The sequence below is a fragment of the Mustelus asterias genome, chromosome 4 (assembly GCF_964213995.1).
Source record: "Mustelus asterias chromosome 4, sMusAst1.hap1.1, whole genome shotgun sequence".
Taxonomy (NCBI): Eukaryota; Metazoa; Chordata; class Chondrichthyes; order Carcharhiniformes; family Triakidae; genus Mustelus; species Mustelus asterias.
Window position 1 is genome coordinate 79,299,494 of NC_135804.1, and position 22,147 is coordinate 79,321,640.

The 22,147-nt window shown below is 44.1% G+C and overlaps 1 protein-coding gene across 1 annotated transcript in view; it reads left to right on the forward strand.

Moving 5' to 3' along the window:
- Nucleotides 1–22,147, forward strand: part of LOC144492799 (dedicator of cytokinesis protein 11-like) — a 298,872-nt gene that overhangs the window by 71,816 nt on the left and 204,909 nt on the right. Inside the window, 6 exon segments of the mRNA XM_078211239.1 lie at nt 3,042–3,111; nt 6,297–6,392; nt 8,800–8,934; nt 11,690–11,873; nt 16,218–16,297; nt 17,303–17,386. Coding sequence (XP_078067365.1) covers nt 3,042–3,111; nt 6,297–6,392; nt 8,800–8,934; nt 11,690–11,873; nt 16,218–16,297; nt 17,303–17,386 — 649 coding nt within the window.

Here is a 22,147-nt window from a genome sequence, read left to right on the forward strand (position 1 = left end):
GCTCTTCCAAAGGTGGCCAAAGCACAGAATCCTTACAGTGCAGAAGTAGGTCATTCGGTCCATCAATCTGCACTGACTCTCTTACCCAGGCCATCTCCCCCACCCTATCCCTGTAACCCCACACTGATCCATCTAACCTACACATCTTGGGTAAGGGACAATTTAACATGGCAATCCACCTAACCTGCACATCTTTGGACTGTGGGAGGAAACCTACACTGACACAGGGAGAATGTGCAGCCTGCACACAGGCAGTCACCCAAGACCAGAATTGAACCCAGATCCCTGGCACTGAGGCAGCAGTGCTAATCACTGTGCCACTGTGATGCCCTCAAAACATATCTGGAACTCTGTAATCTGCCCCTTGGGAAATCTGTTTGTATTTTTTTGTCTTGTTTGAAATACATGGGTAAGCATTTGTAAATGGCTGTTACATTATTGGTAAATAAATACTCACTAGATCTGCAGGAATTTTTGGGTTTAAGCAACTTGAGATATGTATGTGCTTATGTATGCAGGCATATATATTTGTATATAGACATATACGCAGGTTTGTCTCTCTTTATTCATTACTCTGTCTTGCCTGTCTTTTCCATTGTTCTCTCTTTCCCTCTCTCACTCCCCTTCTCTCCCTTACTTCATTCTCTCACTCTCATTCTCAATCATTGTGTCTTGCTCACTTTTTAAAAAATTATTTCATGGGATGTTGGCATTGCTGGCCAGGTCGGCATTGCTGGCCAGGTCAACATTGATTGCCCACCCCTAAGTTGGTGGCAAGCTGTCTTCTTGAATCACTGCAGTCCCTGTTTTGTAAGTGCTGCCACAGTGCTGTTAGGGAGAGAATTCCAGGATTGTGACTCAGCGACAGTGAAGGAACAGTGATATAGTTCCAAGTCAGGGTAGTGTGTGACTTCGAGCAGATCTTGCAGGTGGTGGTGTTCCTGTGCACCTGTTGCCTTTGGCCTTCGAGGTAGTAGAGGTCATAGGTAAGAAAGGTGTTGTCAAAGGAGCCTTTAGTAAGTTCTTGCAGTACAACTTGTAAATGGCACACACTGCTGCCACTGTGCATTAATGGTGAATGTTTGTGGATGGGGTAGCATTTAAGCGGGTTGTTTTGTCCTGGATTGTGTCGAGCTTCTTGAGTGTTGTTGAAGCTGCACTCATCCAGGCAAGTGGACAGTATTCCATTTCATTGACAGCTGCCTTTTAGATGGTTGAGAGCGTTTGGGGAGTCTGGAAGTTAGTTACTTGCTGTGAGATTCCTAACTCTGACCAGCTCTAATGGCTAGTCCACGGGCAGCACGCTGGCACAGTGGTTAGCACTGCAGTCTGACAGTACATGGGACCGGGGTTCCATTCCAGTCTTGGGAGACTGTCTATGTGGAGTTTGCACATTCTGCCCATGTCTGTGTGGGTTTCTTCCAGCTGCTCCGATTTCCTCAGAGTCCAAAGATGTGCAGATTAGGTAGATTGACCATGCTAAATTTCCCCTTGGTGTCTAAAAATGTGTAAATTCGGGGGAATTAATGGAGTAAATATGTGGGGTTACAGGGATGGAGTAGATCTGGGTAAGATGCTCTTTGGGAGAGTCGGTGCAGACTCAATGGGCCGAATGGCCTCATTCTGCACTTAGGGATTCTATGATTTCAGTTTTTCGTCAATAGTAACCTCCAGGATTTTGATAGTGAGAATTCAGCAATTATAGTACCATTGAATTTCAAGGGATGATGATGCTTAGATTCTCTCTTGTTGGAGATGGTCATTGTCTGGTACTTGTGTGGCATGGATGTTATTTGCCACCAAGCCTGGACACTACCCAGGTCTTGCTGCATTTGGACATGAACGATTTCAGTATCTGAGGAGTTGTGAATGGTGCTGAACATTGTGCAGCCATCAGCAAACACCCGCACTGACATTAGGATGGAAGAAAGGCCATTGATGAAGCAGTTGAAGATAGTTAGGCCTAAGACACTATCCTGAGGAACTCCTGCAGTAATGTACTGGAACTGAGATAATTGACCTCCAACCACCATAAGCATGTGGCAGGTATGACTCCATCCTGTGGAGATTTTCCATTAACTCTAGTTTCGCCAGGGCTCCATGATGTCATACTCAGTCACTTGCTGCCTTGATGTCAAGGACAGACACTCTCACCTCACCACTTGACTTTCACGCTTTTGCCCATTTGGACCAAGGCTGTAATAGGGTCAGGAACTGAATGGCCCTGATGGAACCCAAGCTGAGCAGGTTCTGCTTAATAGTACTGTCAACAACACTTTCCATCACTTTGCTGATGATCAAAAGTGGATTGATGCGGCGACAATTAGCCGGGTTAGATTTGTCCTGCTTTTTGTAGACAGGACATACCTGGTCAACTTTCCACTATCCTTCCATTGATTGTTGAGGAAGGTTAGGCCACCCTTATCCTTTTGTTTTGGAGATGCGTGTGCCGAGGAATTGCTGCATTTCTGTAGCAATGTGTAACATGTAATTGAAAGGACCAGACAAAAGTGATTGGTGCGCCATCAAGCCTATTTTACATTCTCGATATCCAAAGAATCAGGGTTAGGCATTTCCTACTCCCGCAACAACCCCACCACCAAAACCAGACATAACCATGTCATCTCCCGGGAGAGGCAAAGAAAGAAAATAAAACTCGGGGACAGAAAGGGAAGAGGCTACTCTGGAAAACTTTTCTCCGACATCTCCTCTCGGGTGATCAAAACCAGTTTAAGGAGTGACCCTTACTTCCTATGAGATGCATTTTGTGCCCGAGTCAGGAACTGGTTGAGCTGCCTCTTATCAGCATCCACCCAGTAATATATTCCAGAGTGTCTCTAATCTTGGGGAACAGAAAATCCCCTATACTCCAGACTTTTCCTAGTCTCTCTCAGTTTCAACTCCTAGACTTCCTTATTGAGGGCGGGAACTATTAGCAAGAATATTGTTCAACAGGATTTAACTCTCCAATGTAATTCTGCTGTATTTTTGAAAGTATTTCCTCTGTAAAACAAGGTTTCTATGTTTGGATTCCCGTATAGCAGAGTGCACCAACCAGAAAAGTTACCTGTACAGCTGTTTGAAGTTGATGAAGATGTGGATAAAGATGAGGTAGGTGTCTATGTTTCTACAACAGGCTGCAATGTATTTAATCAATTAGTTAATTTGATGAGCTGCTTGCTAAGTACACGGTAGAGTTAAACTTGTGCAATCTGTGCAATTTATGAACCTCAAGGTCCTGTTAACTCTCTATGATGTGCAAACAACTTAGAGGGCAAGCTGCAGGGAGCAGCCCTCAGCTGAGTGGAGCCTGGAATGGGAAATAGGGTTAAGTAGTGGTGTGAGTTTGTGGAGCAGAGACTTCTGGATAGACCAGAGACAATAAATTAAGACTCCAGCACATTGTAGTGAGATATCAGATAACATGGAATGGCAGAAATGAATTAAAAATGCATTATTTGGTCTATTGAAGTGAAGAGTGTTGCGGATTGAGAACATGAAGGGAGCAGGTGAATCTTTCCATTTTCCCAGCATTTATCCTTTGATTTCTGCTCTCTGTATTGGAGGCCTTGTGCCTCCTAGTTCTCATTCCCCACACCCTATGTTACTATTCACAGTGAGATCTCCCCCTACCTCACTGGCCACCTCATAAGAACAGGATATGGCGCTAGACTCATTGATCAACAGTTCCAACGCGCCACAGCGAAAAACCGCACCGACCTCCTCAGAAGACAAACACGGGACACAGTGGACAGAGTACCCTTCGTTGTCCAGTACTTCCCCGGAGCGGAGAAGCTACGGCATCTCCTCCGGAGCCTTCAACATGTCATTGATGAAGACGAACATCTCGCCAAGGCCATCCCCACACCCCCACTTCTTGCCTTCAAACAACCGCACAACCTCAAACAGACCATTGTCCGCAGCAAACTACCCAGCCTTCAGGAGAACAGTGACCAAGACACCACACAACCCTGCCACAGCAACCTCTGCAAGACGTGCCGGATCATCGACACAGATGCCATCATCTCACGTGAGAACACCATCCACCAGGTACACGGTACATACTCTTGCAACTCGGCCAACGTTGTCTACCTGATACGCTGCAAGAAAGGATGTCCCGAGGCATGGTACATTGGGGAAACTATGCAGACGCTGCGACAACGGATGAATGAACACCGCTCGACAATCACCAGGCAAGACTGTTCTCTTCCTGTTGGGGAGCACTTCAGCGGTCACGGGCATTCGGCCTCTGATATTCGGGTAAGCGTTCTCCAAGGCGGCCTTCACGACACACGACAGCGCAGAGTCGCTGAGCAGAAACTGATAGCCAGGTTCCGCACACACAAGGACGGCCTCAACCGGGATATTGGGTTTATGTCACACTATTTCACATAAATATTTCTGCTTTTTTCCTCCTGAGTCTTTATCATGCGATCCTAGAATCAGAATTTATGTCACACTATTTGTAACTCCCACAGTTGCGTGGACCTGCAGAGTTTCACTGGCTGTCTTGTCTGGAGACAATACACATCTTTTTAGCCTGTCTTGATGCTCTCTCCACTCCCATTGTTTTGTTTCTTAAAGACTGGATTAGTTGTAAGTATTCGCATTCCAACCATTATTCATGTAAATTGAGTCTGTGTCTTATAAGTTCTGTTTGTGAACAGAATTCCCACTCACCTGAAGAAGGGGCTCAGAGCCTCGAAAGCTTGTGTGGCTTTTGCTACCAAATAAACCTGTTGGACTTTAACCTGGTGTTGTTAAACTTCTTACTGTGTTTACCCCAGTCCAACGCCGGCATCTCCACATCATGACCCCATTAATGGCCACCCCTTCCTTACTATCTGGATATGTTGGACTAAAACCACTTACCAATGAACAAATCATTGTGTTTATGTTAGCTTCCACCTAATTGATGCCCCTTCTCTTCAGAGCATCTCTGTCTCTGATATATCCTGTTCCTCCTAAGGGTCCCAGCAGGGACAGAAGTTGAGCTTTTAAAAGACCCCAGCCATGATTTTGCAGCTTGGATTCTGTGCCACACTGGTGACCTTCTCCAAAGGGGGTAAATCATAATTTAGTTGCTAGTTTGATGCTGAAGTGCACAATTCTATTCATTCCTGCCTCCTCTGAAATGGACTGAAAATAACAATGTAACTGATTAATTTTTACCTGCAGATCATGACTCTGGTTATGCTTGTTATGTTGTGAGAGTGTGTATAAAGCATGATATATTACGTTGAATCAGTTGAGTTTGCTAGTTTGATCTGCATGGAAACACGAGAGTTTAGTGAGTGGAAAAGAGTATTGGTCAATTTACCTGTGCAAACAAGGACCTGAATAGATTTCAGTATGAAATGTCTTATATCCAGTGTGTGAAATTCTTAAGGCATGATATTGGCAGTAAAAGAAACAAAATCCTCTAATTATAAGAGGTCAGGAGACATTCCAATGATACAAATAGCTAGAATTATCAAGAGACTGACAGTTAAAGGAATTTTGAAACTTCTGGTTTCATGGAATCATCATTGTGGTCAGATGAAGCAGTGTGAAAGTTTGTACATTTGGGTAATGCTTATCAACCATGTGGAATGCTCAGCTTCTGTCCTATAACAATCAAAGAGGACATTTTAAAACAACTTTGTTACTCGCTGTACAGCTGGATGTTGGCCAACACATCAGAAGTTACATGTTTTCCCCTGGGCATCTGATCAGCAATTGAGGTATGAACTGGGACCAGCCAAGTTGATTATTCAGGGAAAGTGTAACCTTTTATTCTTCAGGTTGAATTAAAGCTGGAGGGGAAGTGGGGTTAAAACCTGAATTCCTGGCTGAAAAAGATTAGTTCCTTTCTGTTAAAATGAAAAGATTGAGAGGCAAGGCTGAAGGGACTGTATGGAAGAGGCAGCTTCGTGGATCTCATGGTTTCTATAGTAAGACGGGAAGCTGGATGAAAGAGGCCAGTTGTTCTATAGTTTAAAAGATAAAACATGAATTGGATCAAGAGGATTCATTTTCTGTGGGGCATTTCTAAGATTAGGATAAGTGTGTTCGTGTCTGTGCCTCTGTGCATGTCTGTGGGTGCGTGTCTGTGCCTCTGTGCATGTCTGTGGGTGCGTGTCTGTGTCTCTGTGCATGTCTGTGGGTGCGTGTCTGTGTCTCTGTGCATGTCTGTGTCTCTGTGCATGTCTGCGTGTGCGCGTCTGTGTCAAGTGGACACAGTGGAGTTCTCAGCTTGATATTCAGGCTATTCGGACACGCTGGATATTTGTTTATTCTTAATGCTTCCTTTCCAGGATGCCGCATCAATATGCTCACAGAAGGGAGGGAATATTAAGGAAGGGTGGCTGTACAAAGCCAATATGAACAGCACCATCAGTGTTACAATGAGGGTAAGATGATGTCAGAGATGAGAGACAGAAACCGCAAGTGGTAAAGACCAGAAATTGTTTCAATCTCTTCACAGGGCTGATGTACAATTAGATCAACTTCCGACTAAGCTGAGGGGGGTGGCGACGGACTTGTTTAATAATGTACGGTTTCTGTTTTCATCCTCTTGCAGCAGAACAGATTCTGCCAGTGAACTCTGGTATTTTATGTGGTGCATGTGATTAACTTTGCTGCCACATCAGTAGAGAGATTGTTTACGTCTAAAAACCACTTAAAAACAGCAGCCACTGTATCACCCAAAATGAACTGGTTCAAAAGAGGAAATGAGATTAATCTAGAATGAGCATGTATTTAATCGGAGGGTGTGGGCTGCAGTAATTTTCGATCATTTTAAGCATTGGAAACTGTAAACTTTGGTGGTTGGATAATGGGCTTTTCTTTCATGCAAGGTCTGTAACAGTGGCTTTGTTTGACCTCCTGGTATTATTTACTGGGGTTACAACGGCTGGATTGATTTATTCATTCCTACATTACTCTTGACTTAACTGAAATATTGCTGTTCCAACTGAGATGCTGGAGACCTGAGGGAAACAAATTGGTGCATGAAGTTTATGTTTAAACGTCCCAATTGCTCCGTGAATTTGAATTGTTTTCTTTTCTTGTCAACAGTAGAAAATATTTGGGTTTGTTCATGATTCAAAGTAGAGACCTGCAGCGCATCAGCAGCAACTTACATTTCTACACTGTTCCTCATGTGAGGCAATGTCACTGATTGTTTGCCAAGTGAGAAGGGATAAAGGGAAGCAGAGACTTAGGACAGGCAGCTGAATATACAGCCCATAAGGAGAACTTTTGTGAAGCCTGGAGGGAGGAGGATGGGCAGGAGAAGGTTCAGGAGTATGAGGGTACAGAACAAGGCCTAACAATCGGCAGTGCTGGAATTGAGAATAGTGATTACCTGGTGGCAAAGGGCAGCATGCACCACCCACGCCAGCGTGCCGCCCTCACCGCACACCACACGCATGTGCATAGGCAGACATGCGCAAGGTATAAGTTGGTGCAAGACCATGAAGATAACTGAAAGAATGATGATAACATTGAAGCCAAAAGATTAAATACTTGAGGTGTTTCTTCAGTTGCATTTTTTAAGCAGTCTAGGACAATCTCCCATCACATTTGCACTAATTTTATTTTTATTCATTCTTGAGATGTGGGCGTTGCTGGCAAGGCCAGCATTGATCACCCATGCGTAACTTCGAAGGGCAGCTAAAAGTTAACTTGCATTCGTGTGGGACTGGAGTCACCTATAATCCAGACTAAGTGGGCATGTCAGTAGTGGACCTCCTTCCCGAAAGGACACTAATTAATCAGTTAGGCTTTTATGAAAATCCAGCAGCTTCACGATCACTTTCACTGATACCAGATGTTCTTTCTTATTGAATCTCTGCGTTACCAGTCCAGTAACATAATTGCTTTGCTATTGTGCTCTAAGCCAGTGAACTGTAATGTTAATGCAAAATTAATTTTCGGCCAGTTTTATGCACCTGGGGCGAAGGTTTGAACTTGCCGAAGTCATTAGAGCACAGATGGAGGCCATTTGGCCCATCCAGCTCATGCCATCTCGCTGTAGAACAGTTAGTCCCATTCCCCTGCTCTGTCTGAAGGGTTAAATATATATCTGAAAGATCCACCTCTGATTTGTCCTCATGTCACAAGGATAGTGGTCAGCTGACCAATGGGAGTGACATTATCACCACAGAGTGCTCTGCTTCTCCAAATGAGTTACAGTATATGAAATAATGTGCTGGTAAATCACAAAATGCAAGAAAAGAAAGATAAACAGGAAACTCAGCACCGATCCTGGATTCCCATCCTGAATTCCAGTCTCCTGCTGAGTCTGGGAAACTCATTTTGTAAATCTTATCTGCAACAGCAGTATTACAAACAGCCTGGTCCACAGCGTAGAAATGGGGGAGGGAGAGAAAAGCTAGGAAAGTGACTGACTGAGCAAACGTTCAACTTTTATCTGAATATTTGTCCTCTTTGTAAATAGAGAGTGCGATGCCATTGGAGAGTTAGCTCCAGTGGAGATGCAGTGAATCTGTCTATTTATTTTAGTCTATACAGTCACAGAGGATTAAATTATAAGGATGTAAAATGCATTGATTCAGACACACAAAATATTTCATCTTAATTTGGCTGCAACTGTTGTACCTCGATCACAAAAATCTTGCCTAATCTGGGACCTGAAGTCTTTGGTAGGAGTTAAAGCAAGCCCATACTACAGGATTTTAATTGATACAATGATACTATAATGAGTGGTCTCTTTAAATTGTTGAATAGCTGTGAGAGGCAGGAGTACTGTTATCCCAGCAGAATGGGACATTTCACGAATGTTTCCTTTTCCAGGTATTCAAGCGGAGATTCTGTTACCTGACCCAGCTTTCTGATGGCTCCTACATACTTAATTTTTGTAAAGACGAGAAGGTCGGAAAGGAGTCCAAAGGATCTATTTTCCTGGACTCGTGCATCGATGTTGTACAGGTATAACATGTTTGTGCTGGTCGGTATTTGAATCCATCTAATACATAAAATGAAAGCATACAAGACCCTCACCTGCAACAGGTCAAAATTCAGAACATTTAACGATTTCCATCTTCAACTGGTTTAAAGGCTCTTGTGCAGAGAGTGTGACCCTCACCCTGTGACACTTTTATCCTTTGTTGTTAATACTTGTCTTCATTTGGGTTGTGGAAATCAGATTAATCTTCCACTCGCCATTATATCCCATTGTTACTTTTGATCTAAAAGGGATTGCAGCCCCCTATGATTCACCCACCAGAGGAAATGGTTTATCTCCACCTACCCTCTTGAAGTATTAATCACTTTAAACCCCTGAGTGAGATCATGCCTTAATCTTCTAGCTCAAGTGAATACAAGCCAGTTTTATATAAACTATATCATAATTGAACTCAAAGTCCTGGTATCGCGCTGGTGAAAGTTTGTTGCAGCCCCTCTGAGACCAATAAATACTTCCTGAGATGAAGTTTGGAATTTCCAACTTCTCCCGTGGCTGGGATTCTCTTTGATTTGATTTATTATTGTCACATGTATTAACATACAGTGAAAAGTATTGTTTCTTACGCGCTATACAGACAAAGCATATCATTCATAGAGAAGGAAACGAGAGAGTGCAGAATGTAGTGTTACAGTCATAGCCAGGGTGTAGAGAAAGGTCAACTTAATGCAAGGTAAGTCCATTCAAAAGTCTGATGGCAGGAGGGAAGAAGCTGTTCTTGAGTTGGTTTGTACGTGACCTCAGACTTTTGTTTCTTTTACCCGACGGAAGAAGGTGGAAGAAAGAATGTCGGAGGGTGCGTGGGGTCCTTAATTATGCTGGCTGCTTTGCCGAGGCAGCGGGAAATGTAGACCGAGTCAGTGGATGGGAGGCTGGTTTGCGTGATGGATTGGGCTACATTCACGACCTTTTGTAGTTTCTTGCGGTCTTGGGCAGAGCAGGAGCAATACCAGACTGTGATACAACCAGAGAGAATGCTTTCTATGGTGCATCTGTAAAAGTTGGTGAGAGTCGTAGCTGACATGCCAAATTACCTTAGTCTTCTGAGAAAGTAGAGACGTTGGTGGGCTTTCTTAACTATAGTGTCGGCATGGGCGGACCAGGACAGGTTTTTGGTGATCTGGACACCATAAAAACCTGAAGCTCTCGACATTCCTACTTCATCCCTGTTGATGTAGATAGGGGCATGTTCTCCACTACGCTTCCTGAAGTCGATGACAATCTCCTTTTTGTTGACATTGAGGGAGAGATCATTCTCGCTGCACCAATTCACCAGATTCTCTCTCATTCCTGTACTCTGTCCCATCATTGTTTAAGATCCGACCCACTACAATGGTGTCATCAGCAAACTTGAAAATCGAGTTGGAGGGGAATTTGGCCACACAGTCATAGGTGTATAAGAAGTGTAGTAGGGGGCTGAGAACACAGCCTTGTGGGGCACTGATGTTGAGGATGTTCGTGGAGGTATTGTTGTTGCCTACCCTTACTGATTGTGATCTGTGGGTTAGGAAGTTCAGGGTCCAGTCGCAGAGGGATGAGCCAAGGCCTAGGCCACAGAGGTTGGAGATGGGTTTTGTTGGAATAATGGTGTTGAAGGCTGAAGTCTCTGCTCCAACTGCTATGAATGTTGATTTGGCTGAGTGCCAAATTCTCTGTTCTCGCCGGCAGCGATTTTGACCAGTTCTCTCCAAAACTCATGACAGACTTGGAATAGCTAATAGCTGGTTTAAAATTAAAGGCCATCGGTCACTAAAGATGGTGGGGTGGGGCATGGTGTGGCGGCTGGACGGGAATGAAACTTTCCAAATCCATTTTCAGTCAATGATGGTAAATTTAATAATGAAACTTAAGAGATCCCATAAAATGAAAGCTGCAGCAATTTGGAGGCATTTGGAATTTCATAGACTTTACAGCACATAAAACAGGCCATTCGGCCCAACACATTTCTCTCTCGGGTGATCTGGGCGCTGCTCCCGGAACAGAATTAAGAGTGGGAATGAAAGGACTGTTCTTGGGCTGATCCCAGAGGACAGAATGAGTGAGTGATGTGCACACACACAAGACATGAGTCCATTACAACACTTTACAATCTACCTCCCCCTTGGAATTCCCTATTCACCAGACACAAAACTGCCGGCTGTGACAATCTGAAATCCGGAGTCGTGATCCCAAGGATACTGGATTTTGGACAGAGGACCAGTATCCTATCAATGTTAGCATCATCCTTGGAAATCTATTTTGCATCTTTCTGACCTATTTGTAATTTGGAGGTCAGAAATGTGCATGGTATTCTACATAAGGCCTAATCAAGGTATTATATAGGTTTAATTCACTTCTCTGCTTTTAAATTCTACCTCTTTTTAAAATAAAGTTTCCTTTCTAGATGAACTAATTTGTTATGTTTAATTGAAATAATTTGGTGATGGCCAACATGTCCCTATCTAAGTAAATACTGCAATATTTGGGCTTACGAATTGGTTGAATGAACAACATGTCTGGGCAGGTGGTCAATACAGAAACTCGTAATGGGAACAGGTGGATCTCCTTCTATTAAATAAACACTGGATTACATTGGGTATTTAGCAGAGACCAAACTAAAGTTCTTATTACTCTCACCACAGACTGTGCCAACCCCATTTCTGCTTTGTATTTATTTAATCAATGTGTGCTAAATCTGGTGGAAGAATAGGTAACCTGTACAATTGCCGTTTCCATTCCTAGTGTTCGAAGATGCGCCGTTATGGCTTTGAACTGCGAATGCAAGAGAAGTGCAGCTGCCATTTGGCAGCGGAGAGCGAGCAGGAGATGGAAGAGTGGATAGTAACTCTGAAAAAGATCATTCAGAGCAACATTGACAGTGTGCTGTCTGAGAAACGGAATGGTGAATCCTCTGAGGCAGGACTGGGTAACTAAATCTTAAAATATCCCATTCAATGAGCTAATTGCTTGAGTGTGCAAACAAGCAAGTGGGAAAGCACAATTATGTAACGAAAACAGAAAATACTGGCAAAGATGAGCAAGTCAAGCAGCACTTATGGAGAGGGTGGAATTCTCCCCTCTGTGGACTAAGTCCCATGGCGGGGCAGGAACGTGGAGCGTTTCCCGCTGCAGAGGACAGTGGGAAAACACACCAAATCTTCTGGCTCCAACCTCATTATTATGCAACCCACTGTTTTGCGCCATATTCAGTGGCAGGCCCGATGAATATTTTCATGGATGAGTTGGATAGATTCTTGATTGATAAGGGAGTCAAAGTGTATAGGGAGTAGATAGGAAAGTAGAGTTGAGGCCAGGACTTGATCAGCTATTATATCAAATGGCGGTGCAGGCTTGAGGGGCCGAATGGTCTAATTCTGCTCCGAATTGATTTGATTTATTATTGTCACATGTATTAACATACAGTGACAAGTATTGTTTCCTGCACGCTATACAGACAAAGCATACTGTTCATAAGAGAAGGAAACGAGAGAGTGCAGAATGTAGTGTTACAGTCATAGCTAGGGTATATAGAAAGATCAACTTAATGCAAGGTAAATCCATTCAAAAATCTGACAGCAGCAGGGAAGAAGCTGTTCTTGACTCGGTTGGTATGTGACCTCAGACCTTTGAAGAAGATGGAAGAGAGAATGTCCGGTGTGCGTGAGGTCCTTAATTATGCTGGCTGCTTTGCCGACCTTCACGACCTTTTGTAGTTCCTTGCGGTCTTGGGCAGAGCAGGAGTCATGTCAAGCTTTGATACAACCAGAAAGAATGCTTTCTATGGTGCATCTGTAAAAGTTGCTGACATGCCAAATTTCGTTAGTCTTCTGAGAAAGTAGAGGCGTTGGTGGGCTTTCTTAACTATAGTGTCGGCATGGGTGGACCAGGACAGGTTGTCGGTGATCTGGACACCTAAAAACTTGAAGCTCTCGACCCTTTCTACTTTGTCCCCGTTGATGTAGACAGGGGCATGTTCTCCTTTACGCTTCCTGAAATCGATGACAATCTCCTTCATTTGTTGACATTGAGGGAGAGGTTATTCATATAGAAATATAGAAACATAGAAGATAGGAGCAGGAGGAGGCCATTTGGCCCTTCAAGCCTGCTCCGCCATTCATTAAGATCATGGCTAATCATCCAACTCAATAGCCTAATCCTGCGTTTTCCCCATAACCTTTGATCCCATTTGCTCCAAGTGCTATATTTAGCCGCCTCTTGAATGCATTCAATGTTTTGGCATCAACTACTTCCTGTGGTAATGAATTCCACAGGCTCACCACTCTTTGGGTGAAGAAATGTCTCCTCACCTCCATCCTAAATCGTCTACCCTGAATCCTCATATGTTTGTATTTGGCCCATTTCAATCTTTGTGGGGTGAAAAATAGCGATCTAACCTAATCCCATTTTCCAGTTCTTGGTCCATAGTCTTGTAGGTTATGACACTTCAAGTGTATATTCAAATATTTTTACATGTTACAAAGATTTCTGCCTTTGCCACCCTTTCAGGCTTAGAGTTCCAGAGCCCACCACCCTCTGGGTAGGAAAGGTTTTCTTCAAATCCCCTCTAATTCTTCCATCAATTACTTTCAGTTTAGGCCCCTTGGATATTGACCTCTCTGTTAAAGGAAATTGGCCCTCCTTATCCACTCTATCTTGGCCCCTTTGTGTGGCTCCCCTTAGCCTCCTCTGCTTCCAAAGAAAACAACCCCGGCTTATCCTATCCTTTCTCTTTGTTAAAATTCTCCATTCCTGGCAGTTAGTAACCAGGGAAAATTGTAAAAGTTAATACAAGAAGCAAAAAGAGGTTACAAGACAAGATTAGTAGGAAAGTTGAACCATAAAGCATTTCAGAAATGTATGAAGTGTAAGCAATTTGGGGAAAATGTTGAGTCTGTTAAGAACCCAGAGGGAAATCTTCAGGTCGGGGCAGAGGAGGTAGCTAAAGTGGGAAATGGCCACTGTCTTCTGTCTTCAAACTGTAACTGGATGGTGTGAAGGTTACACTAAGAGAGGGAGGTTATAGTCAGCATGGAAATACAGAAAGTGTACTAAAGGCCTGGGGATTATCATTATTGAGAGTCGATGAGTTATGTTGTTACTGAAAGAAGCAAATGTAGAAGTAGCAAAGGCATTGGTTATAATCTTCTAATTCTCTTTGGATCCAGGAGTTGTGTCAGAGGACTGATGGATTCCTAATTTTAGACCATTATTCAAGAAAGGGGAAGGGGATAAATCCAGGGAAGAACAGGCGTGTGTAAAAGCAACATATTGGGCCTGATTTTATCATTTTGAGTCTAAGTGCCGAATCCGGGCGTCAAAGAGATCCGAGCCTGGAATCCTCTTTCCAGCGCGCCCATACACGTTTTGCTGGCTCCAGTCAGATTCACGCTGTGGGCGGGGCTTAGCGCTGGCGGACCGATCAGAGCTCTGAACTGCGCATGCGCAGTTCGAAAAAAATCTGACAGAGTGCGCCCGGGTGAGAAAGAAAAAAAAACAGAAAGCGGAGAGAGCGGCTCTCTGACGATCATCCTCTGGTCGGCTGGGGGGCGTGGGGGAGGAGGAGGAGGGGTGCAGGACCCAGATCACCCTCTGGTTGGGGGTGGGGGGGGGGGTCCGCTGCCAGTCTGCGGCCGATCTGTGGGAAGGGAGGGGGTACGGGGGTCTGCTACCACTCTGCGGGCAATCCCTCCTCCCCACCGGAGGAACGAATCCCTCCTGCCGGAGTGGACGTGCGGCCATGCCATCCCACAAAACCTTCAGGATGAAGCGATTCCTCGCTAAGAAGATGAAGCAGAACCGGCCGACTCCACAGTGGATCCGCATGAAAACCGGCTACAAGATCAGTACAAGTCCAAGAGGAGACACTGGAGAAGGACCAAGCTGGGCCTGTAAAGGGATACACCATCACTGATACACTACCAGCCACAGCCATCTCTGCCGCTCTCTTGCCCCTGCAGGGAAGAGTAGTCTGTGGCTGGTAGTGTACCAGTGATGGTGTATCCCTTTACAGGCCCAGCTTGGTCCTTCTCCAGTGTCTCCTCTGAGCCCGCTCTTCGGAAGCTGCAGCGACGACTTCAGACTTTTATTTACCAGGTCGTTAAAAGCGCGGATCTGGATCGGGCCAGAAGACGGTAAAGTGGGATATGGTGGTAGAGTTGGGCGCGTGGTTCATTAAGTCGATTTAAATGCATGCTAATGCATTTAAATCATCGGGCCGCCCGATTCGGATGTGGGCCGGACCCGCGCTCGAATCGGGTGTCGGTAAAGCCGCGATCTGCTCGGAATCGGGTGCAGATCGCGGTATAGGCCCGACGCCCAACTTTACCACGAGTCTCATTATCTAAATAAAGAGATTGAAAAACTCTGTGGTACAGAGGCATCTGGGTGTCCTGGTACATGAATCACTGAAAGTTGGTCTGCAGAAAGATAAAAAGGGCAAGTGGGTAACCTTGCGCTGGCGTGGGCCGAATGTCCTTCTTCTGTGCTGTAACCTTTCTATGTTTTTATGTACAGTAAGTGATTAGGAAGGCAAATGGAATGTTAGTATTTATTGTAAAGGGAAATGGAATATAAAAGTAGTGAAGTTTTGTTGGAGTTCTCGAGGACCTTGGTGAGATGACAATTAGAAGAAGTTCAGAGAAGGTTCACTCCACTGATTCCTGAGTTGAGGGGGTGATCTTATGATGAAAGGTTGAACAGGTTGGGCCTGTATCCATTTGGGTTTAAAAGAATAAAAGATTGCCTTACTCAAACATCCAGAGGTGGATACTGACAGGATGGTTTCCCCTTGTAGGAGAGATCAGAACTAATGGACTCCATTTAAAAATAAGTGTTTTCCTATTTAAGTCTGAGTTCAGGCAAATTTTTTCTCTGAGTCAGTGGAATTTTCTTCCCCAGAGAGCAGGTTTGCATGTTCCCCCGTGTCTGTGTGGGTTTCCTTCGGGTGCTCCAGTTTCCTCCCACAGTCCAAAGATGTGCAGATTAGGTGGATTGGTTATTCTAAACTGCCCTTTAGTGTCCCAAAATGTGTAGATTCGGGGAATTAATGGGGTAAATGTGTGGGGTTACCGGGGTAGGACAGCAGATAGGCCTGGGTAAGATGCTCTTTCAGAGAGTCGGTGCAGACTCAATAGGCCGAATGGCCTCCTTCTGCACTATAGGGATTCTATGAAACAACATGGTAGGTGTGATCCAAATGTCAAAGAGCTCTTGCTCAGTATAGGAATTTGCTGGATATTGGGTCTCCTAAAAACTTGTGTTTGATTTCCAGATGAAGAGTCCTTCAGCCAAGGGAAGTCCGAAAGTATGATGGAGAGTTTAGAGAAAAGCATGCATCCTGAGTTAATGAAGGTATTCTCAGTTTTAATCCTTTACCTGGTTCCATCAGGAATGTGCTCTGATTATTACTGGTGCAAATGATCACCTTGTGCTGCCAAGAATTGTTGGGGTAGATCTTCAGGTTGAAGCTACATTATCAGATCATAGCTCCCCATACAAATTGGTTGGAGAAGGGAACCAGTAAAGGAATCTCTACGGGAGGGAGTCGGGAGGGGGGAGGGGGCATCGTGCCTGTGCCACCTGATTCTTCTCCCTGTGAATAGGTGGGTTTACAGCAACTTGCCAATCTGCCACTGCCAATTTGCACTGCTGCCAAATTTGAACTTTCTCCCTGTCGCAGTGTAGATTTTACATTGGTGTAACTGAAAAGCATTGAGAATCTGAATTTGGGTCAGAAAATGGTGGCATCATACAGCAGGTTGGCTACCTTCTTCAGGAAAATAAGCAGGTTAGGGACAATCTGGGAGTTGCTCTTCATTGAAGCACACGACAGAATGAAAAGCGTATTTATTGGTGGGTTTGAAGATAGTGAAGGAGGGAGGGAAAATGTTCAAACAATAGTCACAGCAAAAGTCACTGGGAGTTTGGGTGAATTGAAAGGAGCTAATAAGTCACATGATTATTGACCCTTTACACTGTCATCGGCCCTTGGAAGAGCTTGGGTGTCAGAATTAAATACTTTTAAAGATGCTGACACATCAAACTCAATGGAGATTTTATTAGCTGGTGTCCATTGGGCAGAATATATCATTCTCTTAAAAAAGGTAGTTCTAATAGCCCCAATCGAAGACTGTTATAATGGCAGAGATTCTGTCAACTGATCATCCAATGCAACATTCCTCCATCTTTAAACACAACATCTATTTGTATACCATTCTCTTGTTTTAACTTTGTCTGAGGATTTTTCACTAAGAATTACTGACCGTTCCCAATACAGTCTTTAAGTAAAGGCCTTGAAATGAGGTGAATTTAATTATAAACAAGTAGGGTAACATTTTGCACCTTGTTTGTTTTTAGTACGCCCGAGAATCGGATTACCTCAACAAAGTCAGCAGAAGTGAAGACCGATGCAAACTGTTTGCGATAGATCCAGAGGCACAGGTAGAGTAAGGCACATATCATCAATATGTAAAATGTAGGGTTTAAATGTACTAGACCAGCTTGCATGTTTTTTTTTTTGCTTGGGTTTATTGATTGATGGGGTTTATCTTTTTGTTTATAAGAATTAGTTTGTTATTATGACACATAATTTTCCAGTGTTTATTGTTGGACTCGACATAATTTAACACACCCATAGGGGAGAAAGTAATAATGGCTTAACTGGTTTATCCAGCTCTTTATTGTGCAAGATTAGATCAACTTAGTTGCTCCAGTGCAAGAGACATATAAAGATTGTTTGGATAAGTGATGCTGAGTGGATTTGCATGTAATTTGTGAGGGCTTTGTAATTCTCCAATTCCTTTGCTGAAATTCTGTTAGAATCCTAGCTTTGAGAAATGTGATTTCTTGCTGCGCGTTTCGATTCCTTGCTGACAGTTGAACATTTTTTTTCTGCAGTGAGGTTTCACAAAAATAAAATCAGTGAATTTGAATGGATCTGCTTCACACTTTTAGAACATAGAACATAGAACAGTAGATCACAGAACAGGCCCTTCGGCCCACGATGTTATGCCGAGCTTTATCTGAAACCAAGATCAAGCTATCCCACTCCCTATCATCCTGGTGTGCTCCATGTGCCTATCCAATAACCGCTTAAATGTTCCTAAAGTGTCTGACTCCACTATCACTGCAGGCAGTCCATTCCACACCCCAACCACTCTCTGCGTAAAGAACCTACCTCTGATATCCTTCCTATATCTCCCACCACGAACCGTATAGTTATGCCCCCTTGTAATAGCTCCATCCACCCGAGGAAATAGTCTTTGAACGTTCACTCTATCTATCCCCTTCATCATTTTATAAACCTCTATTAAGTCTCCCCTCCGCCTCCTCCGCTCCAGAGAGAACAGCCCTAGCTCCCTCAACCTTTCCTCATAAGACCTACCCTCCAAACCAGGCAGCATCCTGGTAAATCTCCTCTGCGCTCTTTCCAGTGCTTCCACATCCTTCTTATAGTGAGGTGACCAGAACTGCATACAATATTCCAAATGTGGTCTCACCAAGGTCCTGTACAGTTGCAGCATAACCCCACGGCTCTTAAACTCCAACCCCCTGTTAATAAAAGCTAACACACTACAGGCCTTCTTCACAGCTCTATCCACTTGAGTGGCAACCTTTAGAGATCTGTGGATATGGACCCCAAGATCTCTCTGTTCCTCCACAGTCTTCAGAACTCTACCTTTGACCCTGTAATCCACATTAGTCTCTGTTCCTCCACAGTCTTCAGAACCCTACCTTTGACCCTGTAATCCACATTTAAATTAGTCCTACCAAAATGAATCACCTCACATTTATCAGGGTTAAACTCCATTTGCCATTTTTCAGCCCAGCTTTGCATCCTATCCATGTCTCTTTGCAGCCTACAACAGCCCTCCACCTCATCCACTACTCCACCAATGTTGGTGTCAACAGCAAATTTACTGAACCACCCTTCAGCCCCCTCCTCTAAGTCATTAATAAAAATCACAAAGAGCAGAGGACCAAGCACTGATCCCTGTGGCACTCCACTAGCAACCTGCCTCTAATCCAAAAATTTTCCATCCACCACCACCCTCTGTCTTCGATCAGACAGCCAGTTACCTATCCAATCGGCCAACTTTCCCTCTATCCCACACCTCCTCAGTTTCATCATAAGCCGACCATGGGGGACCTTATCAAACGCCTTACTAAAATCCATGTATATGACATCAACTGCCCTACCTTCATCAACACACTTAGTTACCTCCTCAAAAAATTCAATCAACTTTGTGAGGCACGACTTGCCCTTCACGAATCCGTGCTGACTATCCCGGATTAATCCGCATCTTTCTAAATGGTCGTAAATCCCATCCCTCAGGACCTTTTCCATCAATTTACCAACCACCGAAGTAAGACTAACCGGTCTATAATTACCAGGGTCATTTCTATTCCCTTTCTTAAACAGAGGAACAACATTCGCCATTCTCCAGTCCTGTGGCACCATCCCCGTGGACAGCGAGGACCCAAAGATCAAAGCCAAAGGCTCTGCAATCTCATCCCTTGCCTCCCAAAGAATCCTAGGATATATTTCATCAGGCCCAGGGGACTTATCGACCTTCAGTTTATTCAAAACTGCCAGGACATCCTCCCTCCGAACATCTATTTCCTCCAGCCTTTTAGCCTGTAACACCTTCTCTTCCTCAAAAACATGGTCCCTCTCCTTGGTGAACACTGAAGAAAAGTATTCATTCATCACCTTGCCTATCTCTACTGACTCCATACACAAGTTCCCACTACTGTCCTTGACCGGCCCTAACCTCACCCTGGTCATTCTTTTATTCCTCACATAAGAGTAAAAAGCATTGGGGTTTTCCTTGATCCGACCCGCCAAGGACTTCTCATGTCCCCTCCTAGCTCTCCTAAGCCCCTTTTTCAGCTCGTTCCTTGCTAACTTGTAACCCTCAATCGAGCCATCTGAACCTTGTTTCCCCATCCCTACATAAGCTTCCCTCTTCCTTTTCACAAGACATTCCACCTCTTTCGTGAACCATGGTTCCCTCACTCTGCCATTTCCTCCCTGCCTGACAGGAACATACCTATCAAGGACACATAGTATTTGTTCCTTGAAAAAGTTCCACTTTAGAAACACCTGACAGGGACATACCTATCAAGGGCACCCAGTATTTGTTCCTTGAAAAAGTTCCACTTTAGAAACACAACTTGGGTGTCTGGAGGCTTTTAAGAATTAGGTCTTTGTTGATTGAGCTAATTCAATTTATTTATTAATGTTTTCCATTCTAGCCCATTTGTGCTATGAGCTATTTTCCAAATATATTTTTCCACATATAGATTGGGACTCGCATACTGTTAAAGGTTTAGACAGGGTAGAGTTTGTAAAATGTGTTCAGGAGAATTTTCTACATCAGTATATAGAGGTGCCAACTAGAGAGGATGCGATATTGGATCTCCTATTGGGAAATGAGTTAGGGAAGGTGATGGATGTGAGTGTGAGGGAACACTTTGGATCCAGTGATCATAATGCCATTAGTTTCAACCTGATCATGGATAAGGAATGATCTGGTCCTTGGGTTGAAGTTCTGAACTGGAAAAAGGCCAAATTTGATGAAATGAGAAGGGATCTGGGAAGTGTGGAGTGGCACAGGCTGTTCTCTGGTAAGGATGTAAATGGAAAGTGGGAGGCCTTCAAAGGAGAAATTTTGAGAGTGCAGAGTTTGTATGTTCCTGTCAGGATTAAAGGCAAAGTAAATAGGAATAAGGAACCTTGGTTCTCAAGGGAGATTGTAACACTGATTAAGAGGAAGAGAGAGTTGTATGAAATGTACAGGCAGCAAGGAACAGATCAGATGCTCGAGGAGTATAAAAAGTGCAAGAAGCTACTTGAGAGGGAAATCAGGAGGGCTAAAAGAAGACATGAGGTTGCTTTGGCGGACAGAGTGAAGGAAAATCCAAAGAACTTCTATAGGTATGTTAGGAGCAAAAGGATAGTGAGGGATAAAATTGGTCCTCTTGAAGACCAGAGTGGTAGACTGTGTATGGAACCAAAAGAGATGGGGGAGATACTAAATGGTTTTTTTGCATCCATATTTACTGAGGAAATGGGCATGGAGTCTACGGAAATAGAGCAAACAGGTAGGGAGGTCATGGATTAAAGGGGAAGAGGTGCTCGCTGTCTTGAGGCAAATCAGAGTGGATAAATCCCCAGGACCAGACAGGGTATTCCCACGGACCTTGAGGGAAGCTAGTGTTGAACTTGCAGGGGCCCTGACTGACACATTTAAAATGTCAGTATTCACGGGGGAGGTGCGGGATGATTGGAGGGTGGCTCATGTTGTTCCGTTGTTTAAAAAAGGTTCCAAAAGAAATCCGGGAAATTATCGGCCAGTAAGTTTGACGTCGGTGGTGGGCAAGTTATTGGAAGGTGTGATAAGGGATCAGGACTCACCTGAAGAAGGGGCTTGGAGCTCCGAAAGCTTGTGTGGCTTTTGCTACCAAATAAACCTGTTGGACTTTAACCTGGTGTTGTTAAACTTCTTACTGTGTTTACCCCAGTCCAACACCGGCATCTCCACATCAATGGAAGAAGCCAGAGAGTAGTTGTGGAAGATTGCATCTCTGAGTGGAGGCCTGTGACTAGTGGTGTGCCGCAGGGATCAGTGTTGGGTCCATTGTTGTTTGTCATCTATATCAATGATCTGGATGATAATGTGGTAAATTGGATCAGCAAGTTTGCTGATGATACAAAGATTGGAGGTGTAGTGGACTTTAAAGCTTGCAGAGGGATTTGGACCAACTAGAAAAATGGACTAAAAAATGGCAAATGGAATTTAACGCAGACAAGTGTGAGATATTGCACTTTGGAAGGACAAACCAAAGACGAATGTACAGGGTAAATGGTAGGACTCTGAAGAGTGCAGTTGAACAGAGGGATCTGGGAATACAGGTACAGAATTCCCTAAAAGTGACGTCACAGGTGGATAGGGTCGTAAAGAGTGCCTTTGGTACATTGACCTTTATAAATCGGAGTATCGAGTATAAAAGTTGGAGTGTTATGGTAAGGTTGTATAAGGCATTGGTGAGGCCGAATTTGGAGTATTGTGTACAGTTTTGGTCACCTAGTTACAGGAAGGATGTAAATAAGATTGAAAGAGTGCAGAGAAGGTTCACAAGGATGTTGCCGGGACTTGAGAAGCTGAGTTACAGAGAGATTGAATAGGTTGGGACTTT